This window comes from Ischnura elegans, chromosome 5 (genome assembly GCF_921293095.1).
Source record: "Ischnura elegans chromosome 5, ioIscEleg1.1, whole genome shotgun sequence".
Classification (NCBI taxonomy): Eukaryota; Metazoa; Arthropoda; class Insecta; order Odonata; family Coenagrionidae; genus Ischnura; species Ischnura elegans.
In genome coordinates, this window is record NC_060250.1 from 89474771 (window position 1) to 89500423 (window position 25653).

Sequence of the window (25653 nt, forward strand, 5' to 3'; positions counted from 1 at the left end):
AACTTGATAATTTTAGAAGTTTCTTCAATGGTTAACCAATCGCAAATTAAGAAAAATGTTATGTACGATCTTTGAATGTATTTTTCATATTGCAAATTTTCAACTATTGCTGTGGCCACACATGCATATGAGTAAACCTCTTTTCTGATTCTATGATCATGCTGCCGCGCATCATCACTCAGCAGCGGAATTGTTATTTTCGGAAACCAGGCTTAAATTGAGCAGCAGGAACAATGAGTACAGTCATGTTTATGCCTCTAATTAGATCGCAATTGGGTGAAGAAAGTTATCAATAAGTCCGGAAGCAATCTAAAATAACAGACTATTTGCATAAATAATAATACATAAATTGTTTTATTTATGTAATTTATGAAAATTACAAGAAATTAAAGGGAAAGTTTTGATTATTCGTATCCTCCAATTATTCGTGCTGCCTCTCCCCATCATTAGCCCAGATAATTGGAAATTTGCTGTACATGCAATGTTAATAATTTCCACAAACTAAATTGAAACTTAATTTGCTAGCTACTTGATAGAAAACATGGTGAAAAATTTTTAGCCTCTCAAAATTTAGTTTTACAGTATCAGTTCATTTTACATTGCATACATTTCTCTATATCCAGGTTTTAGTGTACATATGTGTATTGATTTATTTAGTTCTGCATGCAAAAATACTGTTGATATCCAGGTTTTTTGGCTCATCTCTGCTAGATTTAAAAAACTTTTGCGTGTTCTCTTGCAGGATGTTGAAGATACCATTTGGAATAAGCCAAATTTATTTTGCCATTTTGCGCAAGGCATTGGTGAAAGTAAATACATGCCTTTGCATTCCTGGGAAAGTTTACACAAATTATTGGAAGGGGCCATGTCTACCTATAATGATTTAATTGGAGCCATGAACCTTGTTTTATTTGAAGATGCAATGATGCACATTTGCAGGTACATACTTGAATCTTCATCATTACAGGGTGTAAATACATAAATTTAGTTTTACTTTGACCATTGGATTAGACCATCTTGGCATTTCAACCCGTAACCAATGGCAAGCACTGGTTCATGAGACCATTCGGTTGTGGAAGAGTGGGATGGGTAGCTCCAAAGAGAGTTTCAAGATTATCTATTCTTTTCATATCTTTCTATAAAACCTGTGTTCTGATAATAATGATAATGACACTAATGACTAGTTCATAAGAATTTTTATGTTCCCCCACGAGTAATCAATTCTAAGAACATTGTTATTCAATAGTTTTATGTCTGATTCATTGTTTCATATCTGAATTCTGCACTAACAATTGCATATTCTCACTAATAATGCACTTCTCCCATGGTATTTCTTAAATTATTTTACCACCCAGTTTCATTGTTCTTCGCTGTCATCGTAACCAGTATAGGGAAGCTAATATTACCATCAGAAATTATTTTGCTGAACTTTCGTTTACATATTTGTACAGTAATAACTTCATATTTGTTGAATGCATACCATATGGTTTTGACATTCTTGGCTGTTATCGTTACCTGTAATTGGAAAGCTAACACTGTGATGGAAAATAATGCATGAAAATAAAGCAGGAGCAATTTCCACGATTTTAAATTTATTGGTACTACCGATTTCACTTACAGCATCATCAGCTACAATATATCAAAGTGTGCAACGTCTTAAATAGGAAAGGCAGGATGGAGGTGGTAAGACGGGAAGGCGGAGGAAGGGGAAGAAAGGAAGGGAAGGGTGTGCAATAGGGCGATTTGGAAAAATTGATTTTTTTCAAATCCATCTGGCCGAACATATGGAATTAAAGCTTTTGCCTTATGCAAAAATTCTTAGCCGCTCACAATGCTACTGGGACCACATAATCAAGGAAGGCATTGAGATCCACCGCAATCTAAAAACTTTTAATAATGATACTGGCTTTCATCGAAGCACTACTTGGACACCTGTAATCATTTGCATTAAAAACGTGAGGAAGTTAAGGAAGTATTTCAATCCAATTAGACAACACCTGAGTCTCATTGTTGTACTTGTCAAATAGTCAATTCAGTTCACTGTGAAATCCTACATTGAGACAGTAGCGTTCCTCAATGGAAAACAAATCGTTTTCGAAAACGTCAGCCAATACAACTGCAGCAACCTGCAAAGAGCCAAAGAGGAATGAATACCTGAATATTATTCAGCAGGAAAAATTAAAATCATTTATGATTACTGTTCATAATTTCCTATTATTTACATAACCTGCTGTCCCTTCTATCCTTGCTATAGAATCAGCCGAATTTTGGAGTCACCTAGAGGGAACGCACTGCTTGTTGGGGTTGGTGGAAGTGGAAAACAATCTCTTTCGAGGCTTTCTGCATCAATTTCTGGGCTAGATGTTTTCCAGTTTCAAATAAGGAAAGGATACTCGATGAATGACCTCAAGGTAAATGGATAAAGCATCAATGTAGTTTGACTGTTATATCCTCTAACATGCTTAGTTGTATAGATTTAATGTTTTGTTCGTGTTTTATTCTTAATTTTAATTTATTATAAAAAATAGAACGTTAATCCTTGGTGTGTGTTTTATTTTGAATTTAAAAAAACTTTTAATGTCTGGTACGTTCTACTTGTTTTTAGTTGGGTTCAGTTCTTAGCTGTAGTTCTCGGTGCCAGTTTATAATTTACCTCTTACATGGCTCAATATTGAAAGCAAAAGAAGTTTTTCTGCCTGATGATAATTTAGCTGTACTTGGATGCTGCATCTTAGGATTTGGTATGGGATATTATTTCCATGGGCGAAGAATGGAAAAGCAAGGTGAATGGAGGGGATTGAACTAAAACTATAAAATCAAAGTATCATCTTCAGAACAGTTAGCAAAATAATAATAATAATAATATTTTTATTGGTTCCCAGAGACGTGTCTAAGCCACGTATGGAACAAGTCACAAAAATAGTACATACATGAGGTATTAAAAAATAATATTTAAGGCGAGAAGGATAGGTACTGACATAAACATAAAAGTAACATTTTCAAAAGACAGGTTATAAAGACATAAATTCATCCACTGAATAACAGGGATTGTCACATAAATCCTGATAAAGTTGACCTTTGAATTTGGAGAATGAATCTAGCTGTTTAATCTTTAGAGGTAAACATTTGAAATATTTTGACCCAGCATATGTGGGGTTTTTGCTGAACATGGTTGATTTATGTACAGTAACTCTTAAATCACTACAACCCCTTGTGTTATAGTTGTGGATATCAGCATTGGTTTTGAGACTGTAAAACTGCTTATTTTGTTGAACAAAGGTAATTGCAGAATATGTCTCCTAGTGTAGGTGGGGAAATGTGTCATAGGACAATTAAAGATTCTTGGTCGATTGTTGGGCGTATTTGACTCTCAACAATATCATTTGGAATATGACACCCTAGACTTCAGAGATATCAGAGGAAAGAAACTATTCCATTATTCAAGCGATATTGAGCTCTGATGATTGTGTTTTGGAGGGGTTACTAAGGTACTGACGGGAATGGGAGTTCTCGTAATCAATTATAATAATAAATAATGATTATAAATGTTATTAATACCAGGATGTGATAGCACGTAGAGGACAAGTGCATATACAGATTTAAAATGCACAAAACATTATGAAAATAAAAATTCATTCACAGGATGGAAGGCGGTAAAAAAATTTAATTTTGTGTTAAACATTGGGGAAGTAGAGGACAAGTGCATGTACAGATTTTAAATGCACAAAACATTATGAAAATAAAAATTCATTCACAGGATGGAAGGCAGTAAAAAAATTTAATTTTGTTATAATAATGTAATAATTGGGAAACTCTTTAAGTACCGGCGGGCATTTAATTAAATCCCGTCCCAGCGGCCGGATGAGATTTAAAGGACTTCGCCTTTTTGGCATACTACCATTCAATAATTTATATCTTTCATAATATACGATCAGTATCATTGAAAATTTTTGTAAACTTGCGTAATATAATGCGCTACTATGTAATAATTTTTCGAGCGATTTGAATAAATATTTACTGTTTTATGTATCTCCTACTATGAACTAATGAATAAATTTTCAGTTTTGAAAGATTTAAATAAGCTTTGAGATCTCTAACATTCCATATATTTTTAAAATACAATTACATGATGTATTTTAGTTATTTGGGGTCAAAAATTTCATAACAGATTGGATACTTTCGATAGGATTACCCGTTTTGCCTACTTGAAAATTTATCACTTCGCCCATTTCTCCGACTTTGTTCTATTATTACCGTATCATTTCATATAGGTAATCACGTGCTAATGTTTCAAACGTCAATATGTTAATATTCAAATGATTTTACCTTAGAAAATCTGCTTTGTGTGACTTGATTTGATCCAAACATAATCCCATTGCACATTTTTCACACTAGTACACGCAGTCTCTTCATTTCCCATATTAGGCACAAACTGCACACCTCCTTTGAGACTTTGATTTCTTCCCAGCTGAAGGAATTGTCCTTAGGAAATGTATTTCAGTGAGTCTTGGTACTAAATTGTGTAAGGAGTGACGGCAATGTCCAAACAGTCTGTATGAAGTTGGATATTTCAAAAATATTACCTCGACCAATGGCACACGAAATGATAAGTCAATTTTTTATACGTGTTTTTCCTGTTGACAAAATATGAATTTAGGACTGTGGCATTCAATAGTCTCTTAAATAACTTCATACACCACTTGTAATGGCGTTTTCTTTCCATTAGGTTCGAATGCAATAACAAGTCCTTGAAATTCACCCCACCAATGAATTTATTATAACCTAACACACAAACAGACTTCCGTGTCTCTTTCTTGTCTTTCAATACTATGCCCATTTCGTAGGATCCCCAATTTTAAATAAAAATTCCACACACAGCAAGTACACTTGATGAGAATTTCAACGCCCTGCCTGAAAGAACACCACACAGCATGAACGACTCTAGTAGACTGAAGCGCGTGCGAAGCTCCATCAAGAGACAAGAAAATATCTTGAAGGGGTCCTGGTATACCCTGACTGTTTAGGAGGAATCTTATCTTATTACGGAGGCTTCCGCGGTTAGTTATTTGGTGATGGTTTTCCGGGTTTACACCGCGTTGATACATGTTTTGCGGACGACAGTTTCGGGCGCATTCCAGCTCCCGTCTTCGGGTCCAAATGATTTGCAGATCTGTGATCCTTATTTATTTACAGCTAGTCAGACAGATGTTGATTTTTAATTCCATTGTTGGAAAAGCCGTTTGAAAGATGAGGATAAAGGATAGCCGTCTTCCCTATTGAAGTTCTTAGGGTGACTCGCTATTTCAATCGCCTCCCTTATCAGCCTAGGGAAATATTTATTTTCCCTGGCGATGATTTTCGATTCCTTGAATAGTATGACGTGCCCAGGTTCCGACCATGCATGCTCTGCAACCGCAGAAAGACGAAAATTTTTCTTTTCGGTTGCCTTCAGATGTTCATTTATTCTGCATTTGAGGGATCTAGATGTTTGCCCGATGTATGATAAACCACAGGAACACGTTACTTCATACACTCCTTCATAGAAGAACTTCAATAGGGAAGACGGCTATCCTTTATCCTCATCTTTCAAACGGCTTTTCCAACAATGGAATTAAAAATCAACATCCGTCTGACTAGCTGTAAATAAATAAGGATCACAGATCTGCAAATCATTTGGACCCGAAGACGGGAGCTGGAACGCGCCCGAAACTGTCGTCCGCAAAACATGTATCAACGCGGTGTAAACCCGGAAAACCATCACGGAATCTTATCTTCGTTGATTACTGTCCAGAAAAAAAATTTAAAAAATAAATGCAGAGCGAAGCACATGGCCCCTTCGCTTAGGACGCTTAGGACTAAGGAGGCGGACCAAACACACTTGGGGCTCGAGGTGACGGCACACAAGAAGACTGAGAGAAGGCAGTAAGCTTAGAAGATACCGTATCTCAAGCTTAAGTAGCTGACCCTTCTAGATGTCTCACAAGCACAATAGGCGGCAGTTTTCAAGATAGTACAGTTGAAGGAAGGCGTTGAGTTTTTGGACCGAATTCGTGAACGCGGTTTAAAACGGAACTTCATCGAAACATTGAAATTAATCCTGAAGGCATAAAGTCGCTATGAATATTTTATTGGAGAGGAAAAGCATTTCTTCAAAAGATACAGCAATTAGTTTTTATTTAAAATACAATATCTTGCGGGGAAAAAATATTATATACAGTAGGTCAGGAAGCGTACTGGATAGGCATGATGGCGTTGAGGGGTTATGGGCAGTCTTGCAGACCTTTGTCCCCAAAACCACTTGAATAGTGCAGATTCCTTTTGCGGATGTTCCCCTTGCCGCAAATATTTTTGGCTGCTAGGTGTTCCTAGTTCGTTCACTGCTGCTAATTTCATCTGTCTTTAATATTGTGAACAACGTAAATGATGAGACACCAAACCACCTCCTGATATCAGTCTTTGATGTCCAGCTACTTTTGTCTATAATTTTAATTTTTGTTTTAAGGTCCAAAGATTTACGTTTCCTGGACATGATAATACTCATGCAAACCACCTTATACTACTACACCCCTGAGACTGAGTAAACTCGGGCCCTCCAAGCGAGTAAACTCCACCCCTTACCCACACCCCAACTCTCCGTTGCCGTGTGATTGGGCACATCCAGTCGACGGGATGGTAGACGTTTTTCAATTGCTCTTTTCTGCTGAATGCTGAGGCCCCATCAGCCCTCTGCCTTAGATCAAGCTCGAAGGATCGGGTGCATTAAGTTCACCCCTCTACACCGTCCAGCCGCCGAGAATTGTCCTATGACAGGAAGAAGGGCCTAATTTGGGGTAGGGTCTAAGGTTGCCAGGTAAGAAAGGGAAACACCCACGTGCATGTAAACAAAATGCTTCCGTGAAGAAAGGAGCCAGAAGGGACAACAACCTTGAAGGACCCAAAGGAACAATCCCTTGTTTTGATGATTCGAAGAAAGGGCTTGTTTTGGTTTTTCAGGCTTGTTTCTTTGCTTCATATGCATGTGACAACGTTATATGTCTAGGCGAGGGTGTGAGGTGCAGTTTGGGAGCAGTGATTGGCTGCTAACCGTGCTGGGATAGGGTTTTCCACCCCTCCTTTTGGGCTTTCATCAGACAACTCTCGCCAGCCGAACTGCAGTCTGAGGGTTTTCTGGAGAGCAATTTTGATGATATAAATATTTTACTTAATGTACAAAATCTTCAGTTCCTCCAAAAAAATAACCCTGGGCAGTTTACATACCTACGATAAAAGCACCACATGGGAACGGATTAGCGAGGATGGATATGATCAACAAAGACTTATCACTCATTAAAACATGATTCTCGTAAAATGCCGTACTCACTGAACTGGGCTTTCACTGTGCCTAAATATGTTTTTCACTGTTAAAACATGAAATTTACAAGTTTTGCATGTCTCAGGCTATGATTTTTATCATCCTTTACAGTTTAGTTTTTTAAAACATTTTTCAGGATCCCTTTGAATTTCTAAAACTTAGTTATATTAGCAGGAAATGATACATACTATAAAGGCAGTCCATGGTATTTGCACTCATTGAACATGAAATCACTCTCACACTTGTAATTAGTTTCATAATTTTGTCACTATCAAGATGTAAAAGATAGAATGATGTTTTTGGAATAGTGCCCCAAAATACAGTTATTATTAGTGTTGTTAAATTTACTCATTTTGAAGTTTTAAATAAAGTCACCAAAAGTTTAAAATTATTTACTGTTCTGCTCTAATTTATAGGAAGATCTTGCTGGTTTGTATCTCAAAGTTGGACTGAAAGGCTTGGGAACAATGTTTTTAATGACTGATTCTCAGGTAGCTGATGAACGATTCCTTGTAGTTGTGAATGACATGCTGGCTTCAGGTGAAGTTGCTGACCTTTTCGGAGATGATGATACTGATAATATTATCAATGGCATTAGAAATGAGGTGAGTGTATTACTAATTTAACCAAGTTTATCAACTTTTACAGCTTGTTTTTTGGTGTCTACTTAGCATTTTGGGGATGAAGAAAACTATAGTTGCCATATTCTTCAATTAGAGATCACTAAATAACCGTTTTTGAATGGTTAAAATGACTGTTTTTCTGAAGTAATTTGCTTTGCTGTGGTTTTCTACATTCCTTAAGGTTATGACTGTGTTGAGTAATCATTTATGCTGAAGAGAAATTTCAAAACCAGCTATTGATGTTATAGTTTTGGAAGCTTTCTTAATAATATCATTAAATCTGTAATATAAGCTGCAGCACTTCTCTTTAGAAGCATTTTGAAAAAATAAAAAAGCATCAAAACAATGGTTTTATTTTAAAATTGCATTTTTCACTAACATAAAATTTTTATCGGCACATTGGTATTATGGAATTAATTCAAAACATTGGCTGATGGTTTCTTTTTTATTCCACATTCCTTTAAATTTCTGAAAACTTAAGTTTCTATTGTTTATTATTAAAATAATTTTTGCTGAATAATAGAAAGCTTAATATGTGTATGATTTTCATATTTATAATTTTTGACATATCATTCCATGCACGATTTAATATTTTTTATCAAACATAAGGGAGATTGTCTCCCAATTAGAAAAAAAAACTCCTCATTCAATGCCTGTTTTGAGTCCATTGACAAAGAGACTCCATTTTTCTCTTTTTGTACCTCTTTTTGTCATTTAACTCTTGAATTTGCATTCATAGTATTTGTATGAATATATTCCCTCCGTCTTTGTATTTGCTGTAATGTTTTTCTTAACATCTCTTCAAGCTTATATTTTTGCTCTAAATTCTGGAAATTTTGTTCTCTATCATCCGGTTCCTAAAAACGACTCTGATCTTTGTTTAAAGTTGGTCCAATTAATGAGCAAGATGAGTATGGGTTTCTATTTTACATGAAACACTGAGTATCTCACTTAGAGAGCCATGAGCGTTACATCACCCTTATGATGGATGGAATTCATTTGAAACCCGTTCTTGACTACAAAGGTGGATGTATAGTAGGATCTGCTTATCACTCCTTGTTTAAAGATGTTGTCCGTATACTGCCAGTGAGTAGGTACTCTGTAAGCCTGTGATCTAAATGATATTCTGAAGAAAGTCATCATTGGTCTTGAAATGGTTGGTATGAATGGTTTGTGTTGCAAGTGACAACAATGCCATCAACAGGAAGGCAGTAAAAATGATGATTTTACCAACTGAAGGCATAATATGCTGTATTTATGAGTTCTAAGGTAGGATATGGAATTCGTCCATTCAAAGAAATCTCCCCAGCCACTTGAAAGCAGCAAATCCTTGTTCACCATTTCTTAAGAGGTTACATTTTGCCATGGTGTGTACATCATTTGCCATGAAATTCTTGTTTGTACATAAGATTATTCAAAGCCATCTCTACGGCATTTGGCAGAAGTAAAATCTAGTTTTATCCTAATCTTGCGCATGTATAAGAGAATTACTTTTGTATTATATCATCGTTTAATTCAGCAATGCTGAAAAAGTAGAAGCTCTGTGAAGGATGTAAAAATTCTATGAGTGATCCATAAACAATTTTCTACTGAATATAAGGCTTATGATAATATTTTTGAGGTTTCGAATGCATTTGCATTGCAAGTTGTTTCTGTTCAAAGAAGATTTTTCGGCAAAGGCGTTTGTCCATTTGAATAATTATGCTTCTCCGAGGAAGGGATATACTGTTAATATAATTTAACTATGTACATATGTAGTTGTATAAAGGAAATCGTAGCCGGAGAAATGTCTGTTTACGTAGTGTTTGGTTTTCTTACGCATTCCCCGCAGATTGGCACTATCAATGGCAGCCTTCGCTACTCCCTCCGTCCGCCTACAACTCGTGACGTCATGATGGAGCGCTCAGGCCTTCTCTCTCTGTGGTCGTGCCCTGGCAGACCTAATCTTCTCTTTGTTTTTTCTTTAAATTGTGAAGAGCAAATAGGTAGATAAATTAACTACACCACTCTTCTATTGCTCTACTATTTCATTTTCTACCTTTGACATGTTTTGTGTTTTTTTGGCCATGGTGTCTACCTTCAAATGCTCTGTGTTCATGCAACTCACAGACATGCGGGTGTGCTGTTGACTGCTTTCTGCCGCCGAGGAACAAAAAAAGATCGAGCATTCGCAAATGTTAATGCTGCAATATTTTCACCAAAATGAACTGCTTACTTATTGAATGACAGTTTACCACATAAATTTGAGACTAAGCACTCCATGTTAACTTCATTTCTAACAGATTGGCAGCAATTACAGAGATGAGGTACTCTCAGTTAAGGTTTTCTGGTGATGGAAACTCTTGCTATGGCGAATGTCAACATCAAAAGGGCCTCATACCTACATTTTTTTATATGCTAATCATTGGCTCAACTGACGGTGCTTGGGCAATCTCTCGTAATAGTCCATACTCACTTTAACGCGGTTCCACTGTAATTTAATTGAAAAGTTATGAACATGGCTTGAAATTGGGGCTAATGTTTCGGAATGCATATTTGAAGGAAACCCATCCTCAGTTGTTATGATGCCAATTGATGGTGGAACATCAGTTTCTTAAGCTTAAGATCCACGATAAATCATTATGGGTGCAGACTCTACCCATTGGATTTGAATGGCTTTTTTTAATTTTGTTCTTTATTTGTTACAGGTGAAAGCCTTTGGTTTAGCTGACACTAGGGAAAATTGCTGGAAGTTTTTTATTGATCGGGTAAGTAATTGTAAATCTAGATAATATTTTTTACAATTTCAAATAGATACTGGAAAATCATTGATCTTTTATAGGTACGTCGACAAATGAAGATAGTACTTTGTTTCTCTCCTGTTGGCTCAACTCTTCGCATTCGAGCACGTAAATTTCCAGCCATTGTGAATGGTACTGTAATTGACTGGTTCCATGAATGGCCTCAAGAAGCTTTAGAATCTGTTTCAGCAAGATTTTTACAGGAAGTTGAAGTACTCAGTGTGAGTAAAAAATAACTTTTACCCTAGGTTATGTATTGGATAAGTTCTCATGTTGATGTTTCACCCATGTTATCTGTTTAGAGGGACTGTTGATGGTGTTCACCATATCAACTGCCCATCTCTATCTCATTTTGACTGATGCTAATGTGATACTCATCATCCAAAGCAAAGAAATACATTAATAGGTAAAAATCTGACAGATCTTGTCACCTTACACATGTCAACCACCGCCATCCATGATCCACCTAAAATCGCATAAAATGCAAAATTTCGTTTTTATTTACTTATTTAGCATTATTTTGTGATATCGGGTCTCGCGAAATTGACAGACCTTTAACTATCGCTCATCTCACATCTTATAAATTTTTTCAATCATATTCCGTCAAGAACTGTGAAAATCATGGGAGCGAAAGGGAGTGAAAATCCTGAGCTATCTAGCATATCATTACTTCTCATGGAAGACATCCGAAGATTGACCTTCACGCTATGGCAACATTGATGACAGTATGACACTGAATCTCTTGGTGTCAAGTCATAAAGGGATTTCAAAGCCTATTGTCATGTTTAAGGCATCACATTACATCTTAGTCATTCATCTAAATGCTTTGATATTATTCAACTTTTACTATTCGTGCTAGTGCTAGGCAGCATTTGTTCGGGTCTGGCCAAATGCTCCAAATTACTCGTATCATTCAATATTTTAGACGTAGTATGATTAAAAAATGTGATTAGTTTACAAAAAAGGTTCAGCATGCTGAATTAATGGGGAATTGCGCAGATGCATATGAATTCTGTAATTTGGAAATTTAAAATGCAGGACAGATCGTAAAGCATCTCAGTCAGGAGTCATCGTCATCATCAGGAGTGATTCCATCCTGAAATGAGGAGGATGCCTGGTCATCCTATGTTCACGGCTATCATTTGTGAATACATATTGGGTAACTGAGGAAGTAGATGAAGTTCCTTTCACCCCTGTTTGTAGAAGCTATAAAAAGTACCCAGGTAGAATGTTTGAACATACCCCTTATCATCAACTTAAGATGTGATGCTTTCACTTTACTTGGGTGATTCCGATGATCAGTGCAATCACCTAGGGTGTTAGAATCAAAATTTCTTTCTTTGTGATCTTTTCCCCTCTGCCACTTTTTACAGTTCTTAAGGTTTTGTGCCAACACTTAACTCCTTATAAGTAATTGCTCTCATCATTATTTTTCTAGCTATAAATGATTAATGGTATGCTCATCTAGATAACAGATAATTTCACTTTGAGATGGCACCAAGTTTTTTGTTAAAATGCATTTGCATTTGAGACAGGTAGTTAGAAGCACTTCAGGATTTGAGATAAAAATGGTAGATCCTTACAACAAGAGGGCAATATTGTAGTTTGAATTTTCCATTAATAAAGAATACTTCCATGGGAAATAAAATCTTTTTTAGTTTTTATTTTTCAGTTGTGAATATTTATTTGGCTACATATTCTGATGAATGATTCTTGCTTTGTGTTTTTCAGCCTGTACTCATCCCTTCTATTTCTAAATTTATGGCTTTTGTACACACCTCTGTGAATGAAATGTCCAAGTCTTACTTGGCTAATGAACGTCGTTATAATTATACGACACCAAAGTCTTTCCTTGAAATGATCAATTTATATTCATATATGATAACCATGGAAACAAAAGCCAATCTTGGTCGAATTGATAGATTACAAACTGGATTGGAAAAGCTATTTGTTACAGCATCTCAGGTACTAATATTTTTGTCATTCATTGTATGTTCAGTATTTTACTTTTTACTCAGTAAAATATATTTTTAATGGCATTTTGTAGGTTGATGACCTGAAAGAAACACTGGCTGTCCAAGAAAAAGAAGTTAACAAAAAGAATGAAGCAGCAGATGAACTAATTAAAGTAGTTAAGACAGAATCAGAAAAGGTTTCAGCAGAAAAGGCTTTTGGTAATATCAAAGATTTTATTTTGAAGTTTATATATATTTCATTTTTTTGTTGCCCATAACCATAACCATGTTAGCGCAAGCCCTTTCCCTTCTCCAGCCACTCAGGTCGACCCTTCCCTATCCTTTCCATGAGGTCAATTACTGTTATTTGCAGTGTTTATTCCAAAAAAATATTTGTTGCTTACTTTTTAAATCCAATGCTAGAAAAGAATTCATCTTTTTTAGCTGACCACATGGAAATTTCAAACGAAATTCTAACGTTAATATCAACAGAGTTATAGAACAACAATCGATGATGTCATTATATTATTATCATTAAATACACTACTTCATTCATTCACACGACGCCTTAAGCGTAAACATTCAAATAAATTCAGAGGTAAGGAAAGAAAGGGATAGGAACACATAATAGAAAAAGAACAAAGACAACGGTGCTGTGGTTGATGGAAAAAGCCAGAAATCAGAGGGTAAAAATGCTACCTGAATATTATCATTAAATATATACTTATAAAATTTTGATGAGAAAATTTAAACCACACATCAGTCGATTTAGATTAGAAATATACTAAATCCGTCAATATGAATGTTAGAACTTTAAAGTTGTTGTTGTTTAAAATTTCTGCACGCTCAGAAAAAAGCACAAAATCATTTCAAATGTAAAAAAATCAATGCGAACAGCAAATATTTGTATATATTAAACATTAATATTTCAGTCAGTTGACCGCCGTCTCGCGCTGTGAAGGGGCTTTTAATCGTTTGAGGGTCGGGGACAGAGGCCGAGGAAAGGGATCGGCGCCACACTGAGTTAGGTACAAAAATAGTTAGGGAGGGAACCACTGCCTTCCGTTGACGCAAGGAAGCTTCGTACAGGGGAGTAAAGAAAATTTTAAGAGATTGGTGATTAGGAAGACTTTCCCTCAACGAAGGTCTGGCACGATAGGGTTCATGCGGAGTGATAGATCGGGGTTCCTCTGTATTTACATATGTATATGAATTCGTTGATTCATTTTTTCTTACTGTTTGTTATTTTCTCAGAATTATTCCCTTTGTTGTTTTTTTTCGGCAGTATCAATTCATACACCATAGAAGTTAAATGATTTTAACTTGTATCCTACCGTGATAGAATTTTACAGTTATTTTCACTATTTGTTGACAAAATTGATCATAATTTAGCAGAAGATTTTTGGCTGCGAGTTTTGAAAATGTTTTCTTTATTAATGCAGCCAATGAAGAAGAAGAAAGAGTTGCTACCATATCGGAAGAAGTTGCAAAACGTTTTAAGGAATGTGAAGTAGATTTGGAGAAAGCTGAGCCTGCTTTGATAGCTGCTCAAGAGGCTTTAAATACCCTTAACAAGGTATAATTTTTAATTTTTATGTTAGAAGTGTCAAGAAATTTTCCACAAAATGCCATTAACAGAGAGATTCTCAAGTCACATGGTCCAGCAACCTTGTTTACCTATAAAAGCACAGGAAGTACAAAACGAAGTACAGTAGATTCCGTTTAATGGGTCCACCGGTTACTTGGGGCAGCCGCTTTAATGGGGCAGATCTTGAAGAACAGTACCCAATAGAGGAATATCCCAGAGTATTCTCCGCTTAATTGGGACAGCATGCCACTTTATTGGGCCATTAGTCAGCGACATAGACTATATACTCGCGACGAAATCAAAATTTTTTGTTTTCTGAATACTATTTTTTTATATTTTCCTCCTTTGATTTACTCTTATTTTTCACAAATGTTCCTATTCTTGCCCATTTTGATAGCTCTTGTTGTTATACTCTCTGCAAGAGGATAGGACTTTCCTTTAACCCTCATATGGATTTGCTGCGCCTTAGCGGCGCTCGTGGTTTTAAAAGTGGTGTAAAAATTTTCCATTCCAATGAATCATTGTGAAATTTTCAGTAGTCTATTTTTTCTGCTTTCTTCGTCTACTCATAAAATTTTGTTAGCATAGTGTTGATAGGTTACATTTTATTGGCCTCTAATGGAAAAAGTTACGTCGTTGGATTTTTGGCGCCGCTGCGGCGCTCAGTATTTCCTCGTCGCTACGTCGGGGACAGTACTCTCAATGTTAATGTCAAAGCATTTATGTTTCGTATGAAATGCTATAATATATTTATAATCATATTATTTATACATATTTCTAAACATTATAAACAAAATGAAATTGTTTAACAAAAGGAAAATATTACAATACCAAATGTGCTTTCTCTTTTAGCTAAGAATCATTATGTTTGCTTCGTTATAATGTTCATTGACAAAACTTCATCTTTTCGCAAGAATTATTCATAGAAACTCATGGCTAGCCAAGTTTTCCTTGTTTTTTCCGTGGCTTCCGACTTAGTTTTGCTTGGGCACCTTCTCCGCTCCGCGGCCACGTGGTGATAGTCACCTTTGGGTAAATCCTAGGGTGACTCTGTTTAGAATTACTCCAAGCAGCAATTCTAAGAAAAATTTAACACAATGCATTATCTGAATTCGTAGAATAATGATTCCTCACCGTTGTGTGAATATTTATCGCTGAATGAGTAACTGTAACTGGCCAGATGATTCAGAAGTTTCACCGACTATCGTAAAGTCGCACAGTGTCTTGTACCTTTCATTCGAAAAAAATCCCTTTGCGGCTATGATAGCCTGTACAAAATTGCTGGCGTTTATATATTTACTGATGACGTGACAGTTTACCATTGGGGTTATATCAAGATACTACCCAACTAATTGTGTGATAGAAAATAATTTCGCTTTCCTGACGATGAGTTTAGACTTTACATGGTAAAAATCGTTTCATTATGAATTGGTGAAAAGACAATTTACCGTGAGGTGAAAATTTGTGAACATATTTCTTGTTTCTTTGTGTACTGAAATGCACAGATGTTTTATGCATTGGGGGTGTTACTAACGTAAAGGGGTGAGTGAGGAGAAGAAAGGAGAAGGAATGCCAGGAGGTTGTTTTGAGGTGAAGGGGTGGTAGTGTGTCGACTGCCGAGGATCGGGGAATGCCCAGATCGTTAGGACAGGTAGGAGTAGAAAATCCTTATCGCAAAAAAGGTTGGGAGTGCAAGGAGGCAATTAGGTTCAAAAGCCTGCTTTTTCTTCATCCTTACAATGCTGCATGAGGGACAGGGAACAAAAGCCTTGTCAAAATGCCCCGCGGTGGCCCTCCCTTCATTCCAAGAAGGTCCAGCTCCGGTGGGTCATTAGGGTGGACAGAAGTTCAATCAAGTTTTGTGGGAGGGGGGAAGAAGGTGGTGAATGACGAATAAGGGAGCGTAGTGGGAAGGTATGGACAGTCTCAATGTTTGGGTCAGTGAAACGCTAAGAAAGGAAACGGAAAGAAAATGTAAGGGAAGTCCTTCCAAAGTGAGGGTATTTTTGTCACCCCAGAGCATTCTTTCATCAGTTTCTCACGCAGAGCTGGACGAAAGAAAAAAAGGCAGCTGCTCCTTCTCCCCTACCCTGATAACCCATACTTCTAAGAAGTTATTTTTTTTGGATTTTCCACCAATCCAGGAGTAAAACCTAATCTGATGCACTCCCATGCAAAACATTTACCCGTCCATATCTAAGGAAACCTTTCCCTTGGGCTACACATCCCCAGTGGGGGAATAGGGCTCCGTGGTAGGAAAAGAGTAGTGACTCTTCTAGCTCCAACTCCAAAGAAGCGTTGGGTTCTTTGACACGTCGCCTATAATCCCATATTATTTATATTTCAAAACCCATAAGACTTGATTTTTTTTAATTGCAGGACTTAAGCTCCCAGAATAGTCGTAAGATTGTCTTGATCGCCAGAATCTTGTAAAAATCACGAAAGTAACACTCTTCATTTCTCACTTAACCTACAGCTGTTCCATTATTAACGTTTAATAACTTATCCTTCTATATACACTGCAAAGATATAACATATGAGTGGACGCAGTGAAGCAAAATTATGTCATATGAGCATAAACGAATTTTATTCGGTCATTATTTTTAGTAACAAAATTCACTAACTCTTGGTTAACTATGTGGTATTCCATTATTTCCTGGATATAAACAGTTACTTATACCACTTATTTTATAAGAGCGCGACCCGGGTTTCAATGAGTAATCATCATCATCAGGCGCTAATTATAATTTGTTTATCTTGTTGTTAATCTTGTTGTTACCTAGTTACTTGATGAATTTTAAAACCGACGCCAGAATAGGTGAAAAGGATGGGTAGAGATATTCATTTATAAGGGTACTATCTTGATTTTCAATAATTTTTAAAATTTCTAACTGTTCCCTAGAATCCAGTTCTCGGCGGTCATTGCAAAAATTTAAAATATTCATTTTAAAATCGCTTCTGTGGCAGTTGCATATTAAGTGCTTAGCAAAATTACTCTTTTCATCTTTATTATGTTTGTAAGCACTTAAATGTTCTTTTTTCCTAATTTCAAAACTTCTTCCTGTCTGTCCCACGTATACACCATTGCAATCGCTGCATTTCAAAGAATATACTCCACATCTATCCAATCGGTCTATATGGTCCTTGCATTTAACGATCAGTCTCCTTAAGGTGGAATAAGGTTTAAAAGCCAAGCGGAATTTGTCCTTGGGTAAATGATGAGCCATTTTCAGAGAAAGTGCATCGAGGTACGTCACTGTGCACCACTGCTTCTTTTTATCCTCGTCCGCCGAAAACATTTGGTCGATAGCCAATCTTCTCTGTTTTTTTAAAATCAGTTTATCTATTAAATTTTGAGAATAACCGTTGGCAGAAGCAATTTGTTTAATGGTGATGATTTCTTTCTTAAAGTCTTCTTTGGAAAGTGGTATGCTTAACAGGCGATGAATCATGGAATGAAAAGCCATAAGTTTGTGTGAGTAATGGTGTCATGAACTTGCTGGGATGACAAACTTATGGCTTTTCATTCCATGATTCATCGCCTGTTAAGCATACCACTTTCCAAAGAAGACTTTAAGAAAGAAATCATCACCATTAAACAAATTGCTTCTGCCAACGGTTATTCTCAAAATTTAATAGATAAACTGATTTTAAAAAAACAGAGAAGATTGGCTATCGACCAAATGTTTTCGGCGGACGAGGATAAAAAGAAGCAGTGGTGCACAGTGACGTACCTCGATGCACTTTCTCTGAAAATGGCTCATCATTTACCCAAGGACAAATTCCGCTTGGCTTTTAAACCTTATTCCACCTTAAGGAGACTGATCGTTAAATGCAAGGACCATATAGACCGATTGGATAGATGTGGAGTATATTCTTTGAAATGCAGCGATTGCAATGGTGTATACGTGGGACAGACAGGAAGAAGTTTTGAAATTAGGAAAAAAGAACATTTAAGTGCTTACAAACATAATAAAGATGAAAAGAGTAATTTTGCTAAGCACTTAATATGCAACTGCCACAGAAGCGATTTTAAAATGAATATTTTAAATTTTTGCAATGACCGCCGAGAACTGGATTCTAGGGAACAGTTAGAAATTTTAAAAATTATTGAAAATCAAGATAGTACCCTTATAAATGAATATCTCTACCCATCCTTTTCACCTATTCTGGCGTCGGTTTTAAAATTCATCAAGTAACTAGGTAACAACAAGATTAACAACAAGATAAACAAATTATAATTAGCGCCTGATGATGATGATTACTCATTGAAACCCGGGTCGCGCTCTTATAAAATAAGTGGTATAAGTAACTGTTTATATCCAGGAAATTATTTTTAGTATTTAGATACATAATATTATAAACAATATTAACATTAAAAAGCGGAGTTTGTCGAGCTCTGCATATCAGAAAAATATTTCAAACAACAATTACACACGAAATTAAAACTTTCACTCAAAAATAACAAACAATGGGAACTGAAATAAAGAGCATTACGGCAAGAAATGGAAAAGAATGCAGTGTTCAAGATTTTTTGTTATAACTTCAACAATAAGGGTTTAAATTAGTGATGGGTCGGTTCGATTCCACGATTCTTCGATTTCTCGATTCTCAACCAAGAACCGGAATCGAAAACGAGTACTTGCCAAGGTGAAAAATCGATTCCGATTCCAGTAGTACTTCAAACCACAAAATATACGCCCGCGTTTCCAATAGTCATTTGAATTTTTGTGCCACGTAGTCGTGATAACAAAACACATATCTTCTAGGGATGTGCGAGTACTCGAAAATTCAAGTCGAGTCGAGTAGTTGGTACTCGACTCGAGCGTTTCGAGTAGCGTTATGAATGTCGAGTCGAGTAGTTAAGGTTACAGAGCTTTCGAGGTCCAGCGATCTGCCGACAGGAAGCGCTATCATGAAACTCATGTAATAATGCAGTTTTTAAAGCCGATAAGTCTTTCTAACGCCTTGGCCTGGTAGTTTCAGCTTGCCGAATACACTATAGTTGTCGACATGGGCGCCGAATACCTTTACGGCAGCCGCGGCGGCCGATCGTCTTCCTACCCGGAGCGCACTGGTCCGAAATCGGTAAAAGCTGGAATGAAGTCCAAAATGACCTTTTTGGGGATAGCGTAAATACTCATAAATTATTACCGGATATAGATTTATATGCTGTTTTACATAAATACGACCCTTTAGTGAGATAGAGTGGCCCAAACATGATCAATTTTTCAATGCCACGCGAGATATCGTTTTTCCTCAAAAAATCTTTGAATTTATCCAGGTGGTTTTGCGTTGGTATGAGATTTATGGAATAAAAAACGCTATATTCCTTTGACCGGGTGCTTTTCCTATATTTTCAATGACTTTTGAAGATTTTGGCTCTCATCTGTCTGGTTTTACAACGCAAAATGGCCGACCCGTTTTTCACGTGAAATTTGACATAAAGTAGACATTATCTTTCATTTACAAAAAATATAACTCAGAGAATTTGGACCCACAATATAAAGTAGAGATTTCTAAAGATTACTAAGTACAAATCTTGGAAAAAAGTTCGCGACGGAGGAAATAAGAGCGATTTTTCAATCGCGCGTCAAGGCTGACCTATACGCCGCGGACCTCTGAGGCTCGGTAACTGAGGCCGATTTTTCAAAGTTTTTTAAAACATTAGTCTTGAAAATCGTCATGTAAAGCATGGATAATCGTCTTAATTGACTTAAAGCATTAAACTGAGGATGTTAAAAAGGATTATGTATAGATCGACTAGGCCATTTAGCGCATTACTCGAAAGAAAATATTAAGGATTGGATATTTTTCATAACCATCCCACGCATGAGAAATATGGCTCGGGTATTGAAGTAAAGTGAAGAAATTAAGTCAACATGCTTAAGAGAGAGAAAAATGAACTGTTTCCATGCAAGGCAACATCTGATACCCTTTTTCCCTTTCCACATTCGCCGAGGTGAGTCGCGCGGAAGGGGGAGTTTTCATATCACAAGGCATCTTTTAGCCTTTTTTATTACTGCGTCCGTCCGATGTAATATTCATTTGTAGCGTTTAGTTTCTTTCTTGAACTTAAAAAAAATCAAGAGATTTTAACGCTGATTAAATGACGTCAGAAGTATAGAATTTTTTTGGCTCTACAAAACATAAGTTTAGTTCTATAGTTCATTCGCTTCGTCCACTTGAATTCCATGAAGATTCAAGGTCCAAATAAATCGTTGATATAATTTTTAATAAAAATTCCAAAGTCTCCAAAATCTTGTAATTTTGTTAGGAAAGTACTTGCCCAGTCACACAAGTGTGTAGGGAAACCCAATTTTCTGCAGTCAGTAATACTGTAACATGGAGATGTCAAAACTTGCTGGCCGAGCATGTAGAATAATTGGATTTTCTGCTTGAGAATTTGAAAGGACCAAATATTACATGACTCATATACTTAGTATGTAATATTTATTATAGCTGTGAAAATTACTATACTCAGGTCTCTCTCTTGTAGTTTGGATACATATACAGTAAAACTTCGATTTTACGCACTTTGATTTTACATCAAGTCTCGTTTTTACGCAGCGACACTCAAGTCCGGCCGGAAAGCATAGGGAATTCCAATGGTGAAACTTCGATTTTACATCTTTTCTTGATTTTACGCAGTTTTTTCGATTTTGCGCAGCATAACCCCAGCCCCAAAGAGGCCGCTAATCTTGATTTTACGCAGTTGTCTTTCGACACGTTTTGAAAATCCCGACTGGAGCAATATGAAGTTAGGTTATTTATTCGTCTAAATGAGTTACAAAAATGAATACAAGAACGGTTGAAATGACATCGCGCTGTTGATCGTGAAACTAAAAACATCGCGAATCTAATTATTGCTTCCCCCTACGACCTCTCATTAATATTTCAGGCTCCTTTACGAACGCGAATATCGCTCTTAGTTAAAATTTGCCGTAGAAGGATATCAAAACCTAAAATATACGGCAATCGCCGTGTATGCGTGATCAAGACAAATGATCGCCGATGATATTAACATTATCACCTTTCGTTTATTATTCGACTTATTGATCGACGCTTTTCATAACATATATATTGTAATTACAGTAGATGGTCGTTAATCCGGAATTATGAACTATGGAATATCTATCCCTAACGGAAGGTTTTCTAGAATTTTGCGAACGCTATGTTTTCCTTCGCCCCAGCGAAATATGACGGCGAAATTAGCCGTTAAAAATCCTCCCGTGCCAACATCTTGGCTTCCAAGGTGATCCAAAAAAGATAGTCGTACTTCTAGTATGGACGTAAGTCGATGGTGATTCAACACGATGGTAAAAGCATATGTTGTCTCATTCCGTGGGCTAACCCCACATCTGCGGGACGAATGGAGGCGAGGGAAAGTTGATTGCGCGGTGCGCTTATTAGAGCTGATTCAACTTGTATCTCATTTTCAGTGGGTTTAAATGAAACATGGTTGGAACTTCAATAGCTAATAGCTTAACTCCGCTAGGTGGCAAGCGTTTATTTTTAACGGAACGGGAGTTAATGCCCTCGGGGAATAACTCGCGTCGTCAATCGTCATGCAATCATTGAAGTCAAATCAAGACGTGAGTGATAAGGCAGTCCCTTTAAACTCAGGAATGGCTTAGTACCATTAAATCGAAATACAAAAAGTGTCCGGTGTCGTTATTAGACAAGGGGAAGCAAAATATTACGTTAAGATGAGTCACACGGCTTGTGAGCCGAACGTCCCGGCGCTGAATTCGCGGAAGAATGCCGACAGAGAAGCTATACCCGGTAGATTCTATCTACTTATGCTAAATTTTCATGGGAAAATGGTTTTTTAATACGTAAAAATTATAAAGAAGGAAGATTGTTCCGGACTATTAATAATTTTTGACGGTAGTTGCGCGGTTATTTAAATAGCTCACTTTAAAAAAGTGATCTAAACACCGGAAAAATCTGATTTTCCGAATATCCCGGGTCCTATGTGCTCCGTATTATTCTTGGTATGCTATTTGGAAGGAGGATACTGATAGCCGGGGTCATTAGTGCCATGAAGTCAGGGCTGGGGGGATAGGAACCCTATATTGGCATTAGCCAGGCTGTAATGATAGGCCTTAAAGGGCTTAACGTCCCATCTGCTGGACAGAGTGGTGCACTGGAAGTGTTCTCCACATTACTCTCAAGTAGGGATAGGGCCATCTCTGATAACAATTTCTCCATGTTTCCGGTTTCCGGTTAGGTTTGTTGGTGATGACAACAGTTTCGCTGGCACTGCTGCCAGCATCCTCAGGTCGAAGATGAAGATGCCATCTCTGATAAGTTTCTGCTACTGCCAGGACTTGAACCCAGGCCCACAGGGTGTAAAGCCTTTGTGATGTATTAGCAAAATTTTGCTCCCTGTTAATGGGATTAATTTGGATGACTATCCTCAGATATCTCATTTCTTCAATCCCCAATCTTTGTTTGTTCGCAGGTGGTTAAACAGATTTCCTGAAAACTGCTTTTAATGAGAATATTTTCGAAAATTAGCTTCTCTGCGAGCATTTAGTATCACCATTGCAACATTTCTCCTGGGTAACAGAAGTAATCTTAGCGCCAGAAATGCTAGCAACTCTACCATGTTATTCAACCATGGGAAACATTGTTCAGGAATGCAACGTTGTTTTTCTCAAGGTAACACGTCATCTGTGGTGTTGCTTGTGAGTAAATAAGATTATTAGGCTTCATTTTCTTGCCCCCAAATGAGTAATTGAATCCAGGAAACATATATCTGATACGACTGAAAAGGATTTCATGCTCTTTTACCGTAAAGGCACACATATGAGACTTTTTCTGGATCCGGTTCTGGTTCAAATCAGAACTATACAAGTGTATGACTAAGGGTTCTAAAAATAATGAGCAAGAGTTCTCCTGAAAACTATACTCCTCCTCAATACCAACGCTTGATTTTACACACTTTGATTTTACACAGTGCCCATATTTCGGTCCCTCCAACTGCGTAAAATCAAAGTTTTACTGTATGACTTAAATGGTCAACATATTACTTGGGGTTAATTAATTTAAACTGTGCCTATGGAACTATTGAAGACAAATTAATTTTCATTCATCTCCTACTTCTGACAATAACCATCAACGATCCTCATTATATTTTCATTCTTACATTAGGCTAGACATTCATCATAGAAAATTGGAGTAAAATATATTGTAGTATGCATTGCTGTATTGCTTGGTTCAGAAATTATCATACTCGACTCGTTACTCGCAAGTAATTTTTAACTCGACTCAAGATCAAAAAGTGCTACTCAGACTTCCATATTATCTTCCGAAGGAGAAAATGCAGACTAGGGAGCCTGTGATAGGTACATGGTCAAGATACAGTGATGCATTTGGAAAAGTACACCAAGTCACCGTAGCAAACACTGTTGAAGCTGAAGTGGAAGCTTATTTATCATAGATGAATGCACCACCAAATTCCTTCCCTGGGAAATACTGAAAGACTTGTATCTGCTACCCAAGGCTGAAAGTATTAGCGAAGATGTTTCTTGCAGTACCGACATCCACTGTGTTCAGCGAAAGACATTTAGTTCTGCAGGAAAAATACACCCATGTCTCGTATAGCGCAAGGGATGCGTTCCTAGGGGTCTTTGCACTATACGAGAGCGTTTTAACATTGGGAAGATAGGGATGCGTTCCTGGTAGCATGGGTCTTGGGTATTGAATTTCCTCTAAAACATCTATATTCCCATAAAAAGCCTTAGAAAACATTATTTATATAAATTTTTATAGTTTAAAACATCTTTAAAGATAGTATGCACACATTCAAAGACTTTTATTCAAGTTAAAAAAAATTCTTACGTGCTTTTGAAATTCCCTCTTGACGTGCGGGTGGGCTAACATCTGCTATATCAGGGGATCGCAATGCGTTGCCGGCAGGTGACGATTTTTCAAACTTGTCTAAAACAACTATTGTGTCACCTAGGCCCTTTTTTCACTTATCGAAATGACAGGAAAATGCTACTTTGAATGCCATTTCATAGCTAGCGGAGTTAATGAATGATAAATCATTTTAATTTGAAGTCCTCCGAGTCATTAGCAGCTACGTGAAACAGTCTTTAAATGCCTTGAAACCTGACCCAGGTTTTCCTTCCCTGAAAATGAATGAACGAGATTGCATTCTTTTCCAAAACAATTTCGTCTCGTCAACACTAAAAACTGGTTGAGGGGGAAAGGAGCCTTTTTCAATCACAGCTTGGAGTTCATCAGAAAATGTTGCGGTGACTGCGCTATCAACACTTGCAGATTCACCTGATATCGCCGCACTGAAAACACTTGCTTGCCATTTAAATTCTGGAACCAACCGGAGCTTTCACTAAATGTCTCGGAGCGATTACCACTCTCGTCTTTTTGTACTGATTCACTATGAACTTTCCGTATGTGTAGACCGCTTGGTTGAAGTTGGTGCGGCTGAGGTCACTGATGTTTTAACTTCGTCTTTATTCAGAATAAGGCTTCGTGCGTTTAAACTTGCGCGCAATATCGCTTTGACGCTCTCCATATTCAAAGCAATTGACCTCTTTCAATTCCTCTTCAAGGTTTATAGTTTTTCTTGATAAATGCTTGATTTTTCTACACGCATTCCTATTTTTTGCCATATTCTCTTGGTTTTTACTCTGTATGGCTCTATCTATATCACCTTCCACTGCTGAACTGTATTCCTGAGACGCAGAAGGCCTACGACTGCGGGGAGGGAACGAAACCATTGTGTTTGAGACTTTATAGCGGACCCTTTTATGTGTTGATGCTATTCATGCGCCACTCGTCCTCCACTCCATTTCTCCCCCGTGAATACCGATGACCTTGAAGGCTTTAGCGTAGACCCTCTACCTGGAAGTCAATCGCCCGATAACCTATGATGGCAAAAATACTTCTCAAAATCATTTCCACTAGCCCCACGCTTAATTCACAATCTAAATTATTTATTATCATTCTGTTAAGGAGACGAGATAAAATACTTCGGTAGGCCAGCTATCTCGACCCAATGACGAGTAATACTTTTGGCCATTGCACAGCAATGAATTTCGATTAATATATAAACAAAAAATAAAGATTTGAGGCTAGCAATAATATTAATGTGCGTAAAATGATAGAAATTTCATGTGTACTTAGCGCAAGTTCACGTTTTATCACGAGAGCGTTTAAGATTTTTGATTAGGCTACACTGCGTTGCAATGTTTCCCCGAGGAACGAATTTGCGCTATATCGAAATTGCTCTAATCGAAATTGCACTATACGAGACATGGGTGTATGTGATGTAAAATGCAACAGGCTTTATCCTGACAGAGTGAAGATGCTTTGCTTTCTG

General features: G+C 37.0%; 1 protein-coding gene across 1 annotated transcript in view; it reads left to right on the top strand.

Moving 5' to 3' along the window:
* LOC124159740 (dynein beta chain, ciliary-like) overlaps positions 1-25653 on the top strand; it is a 255329-nt gene that overhangs the window by 156040 nt on the left and 73636 nt on the right. The window contains exons 53-60 of the mRNA XM_046535651.1: positions 743-939; positions 2255-2411; positions 7768-7956; positions 10662-10721; positions 10796-10975; positions 12486-12719; positions 12802-12928; positions 14152-14285. Coding sequence (XP_046391607.1) covers positions 743-939; positions 2255-2411; positions 7768-7956; positions 10662-10721; positions 10796-10975; positions 12486-12719; positions 12802-12928; positions 14152-14285 — 1278 coding nt within the window. The remainder of the gene's footprint in view (positions 1-742; positions 940-2254; positions 2412-7767; positions 7957-10661; positions 10722-10795; positions 10976-12485; positions 12720-12801; positions 12929-14151; positions 14286-25653) is intronic.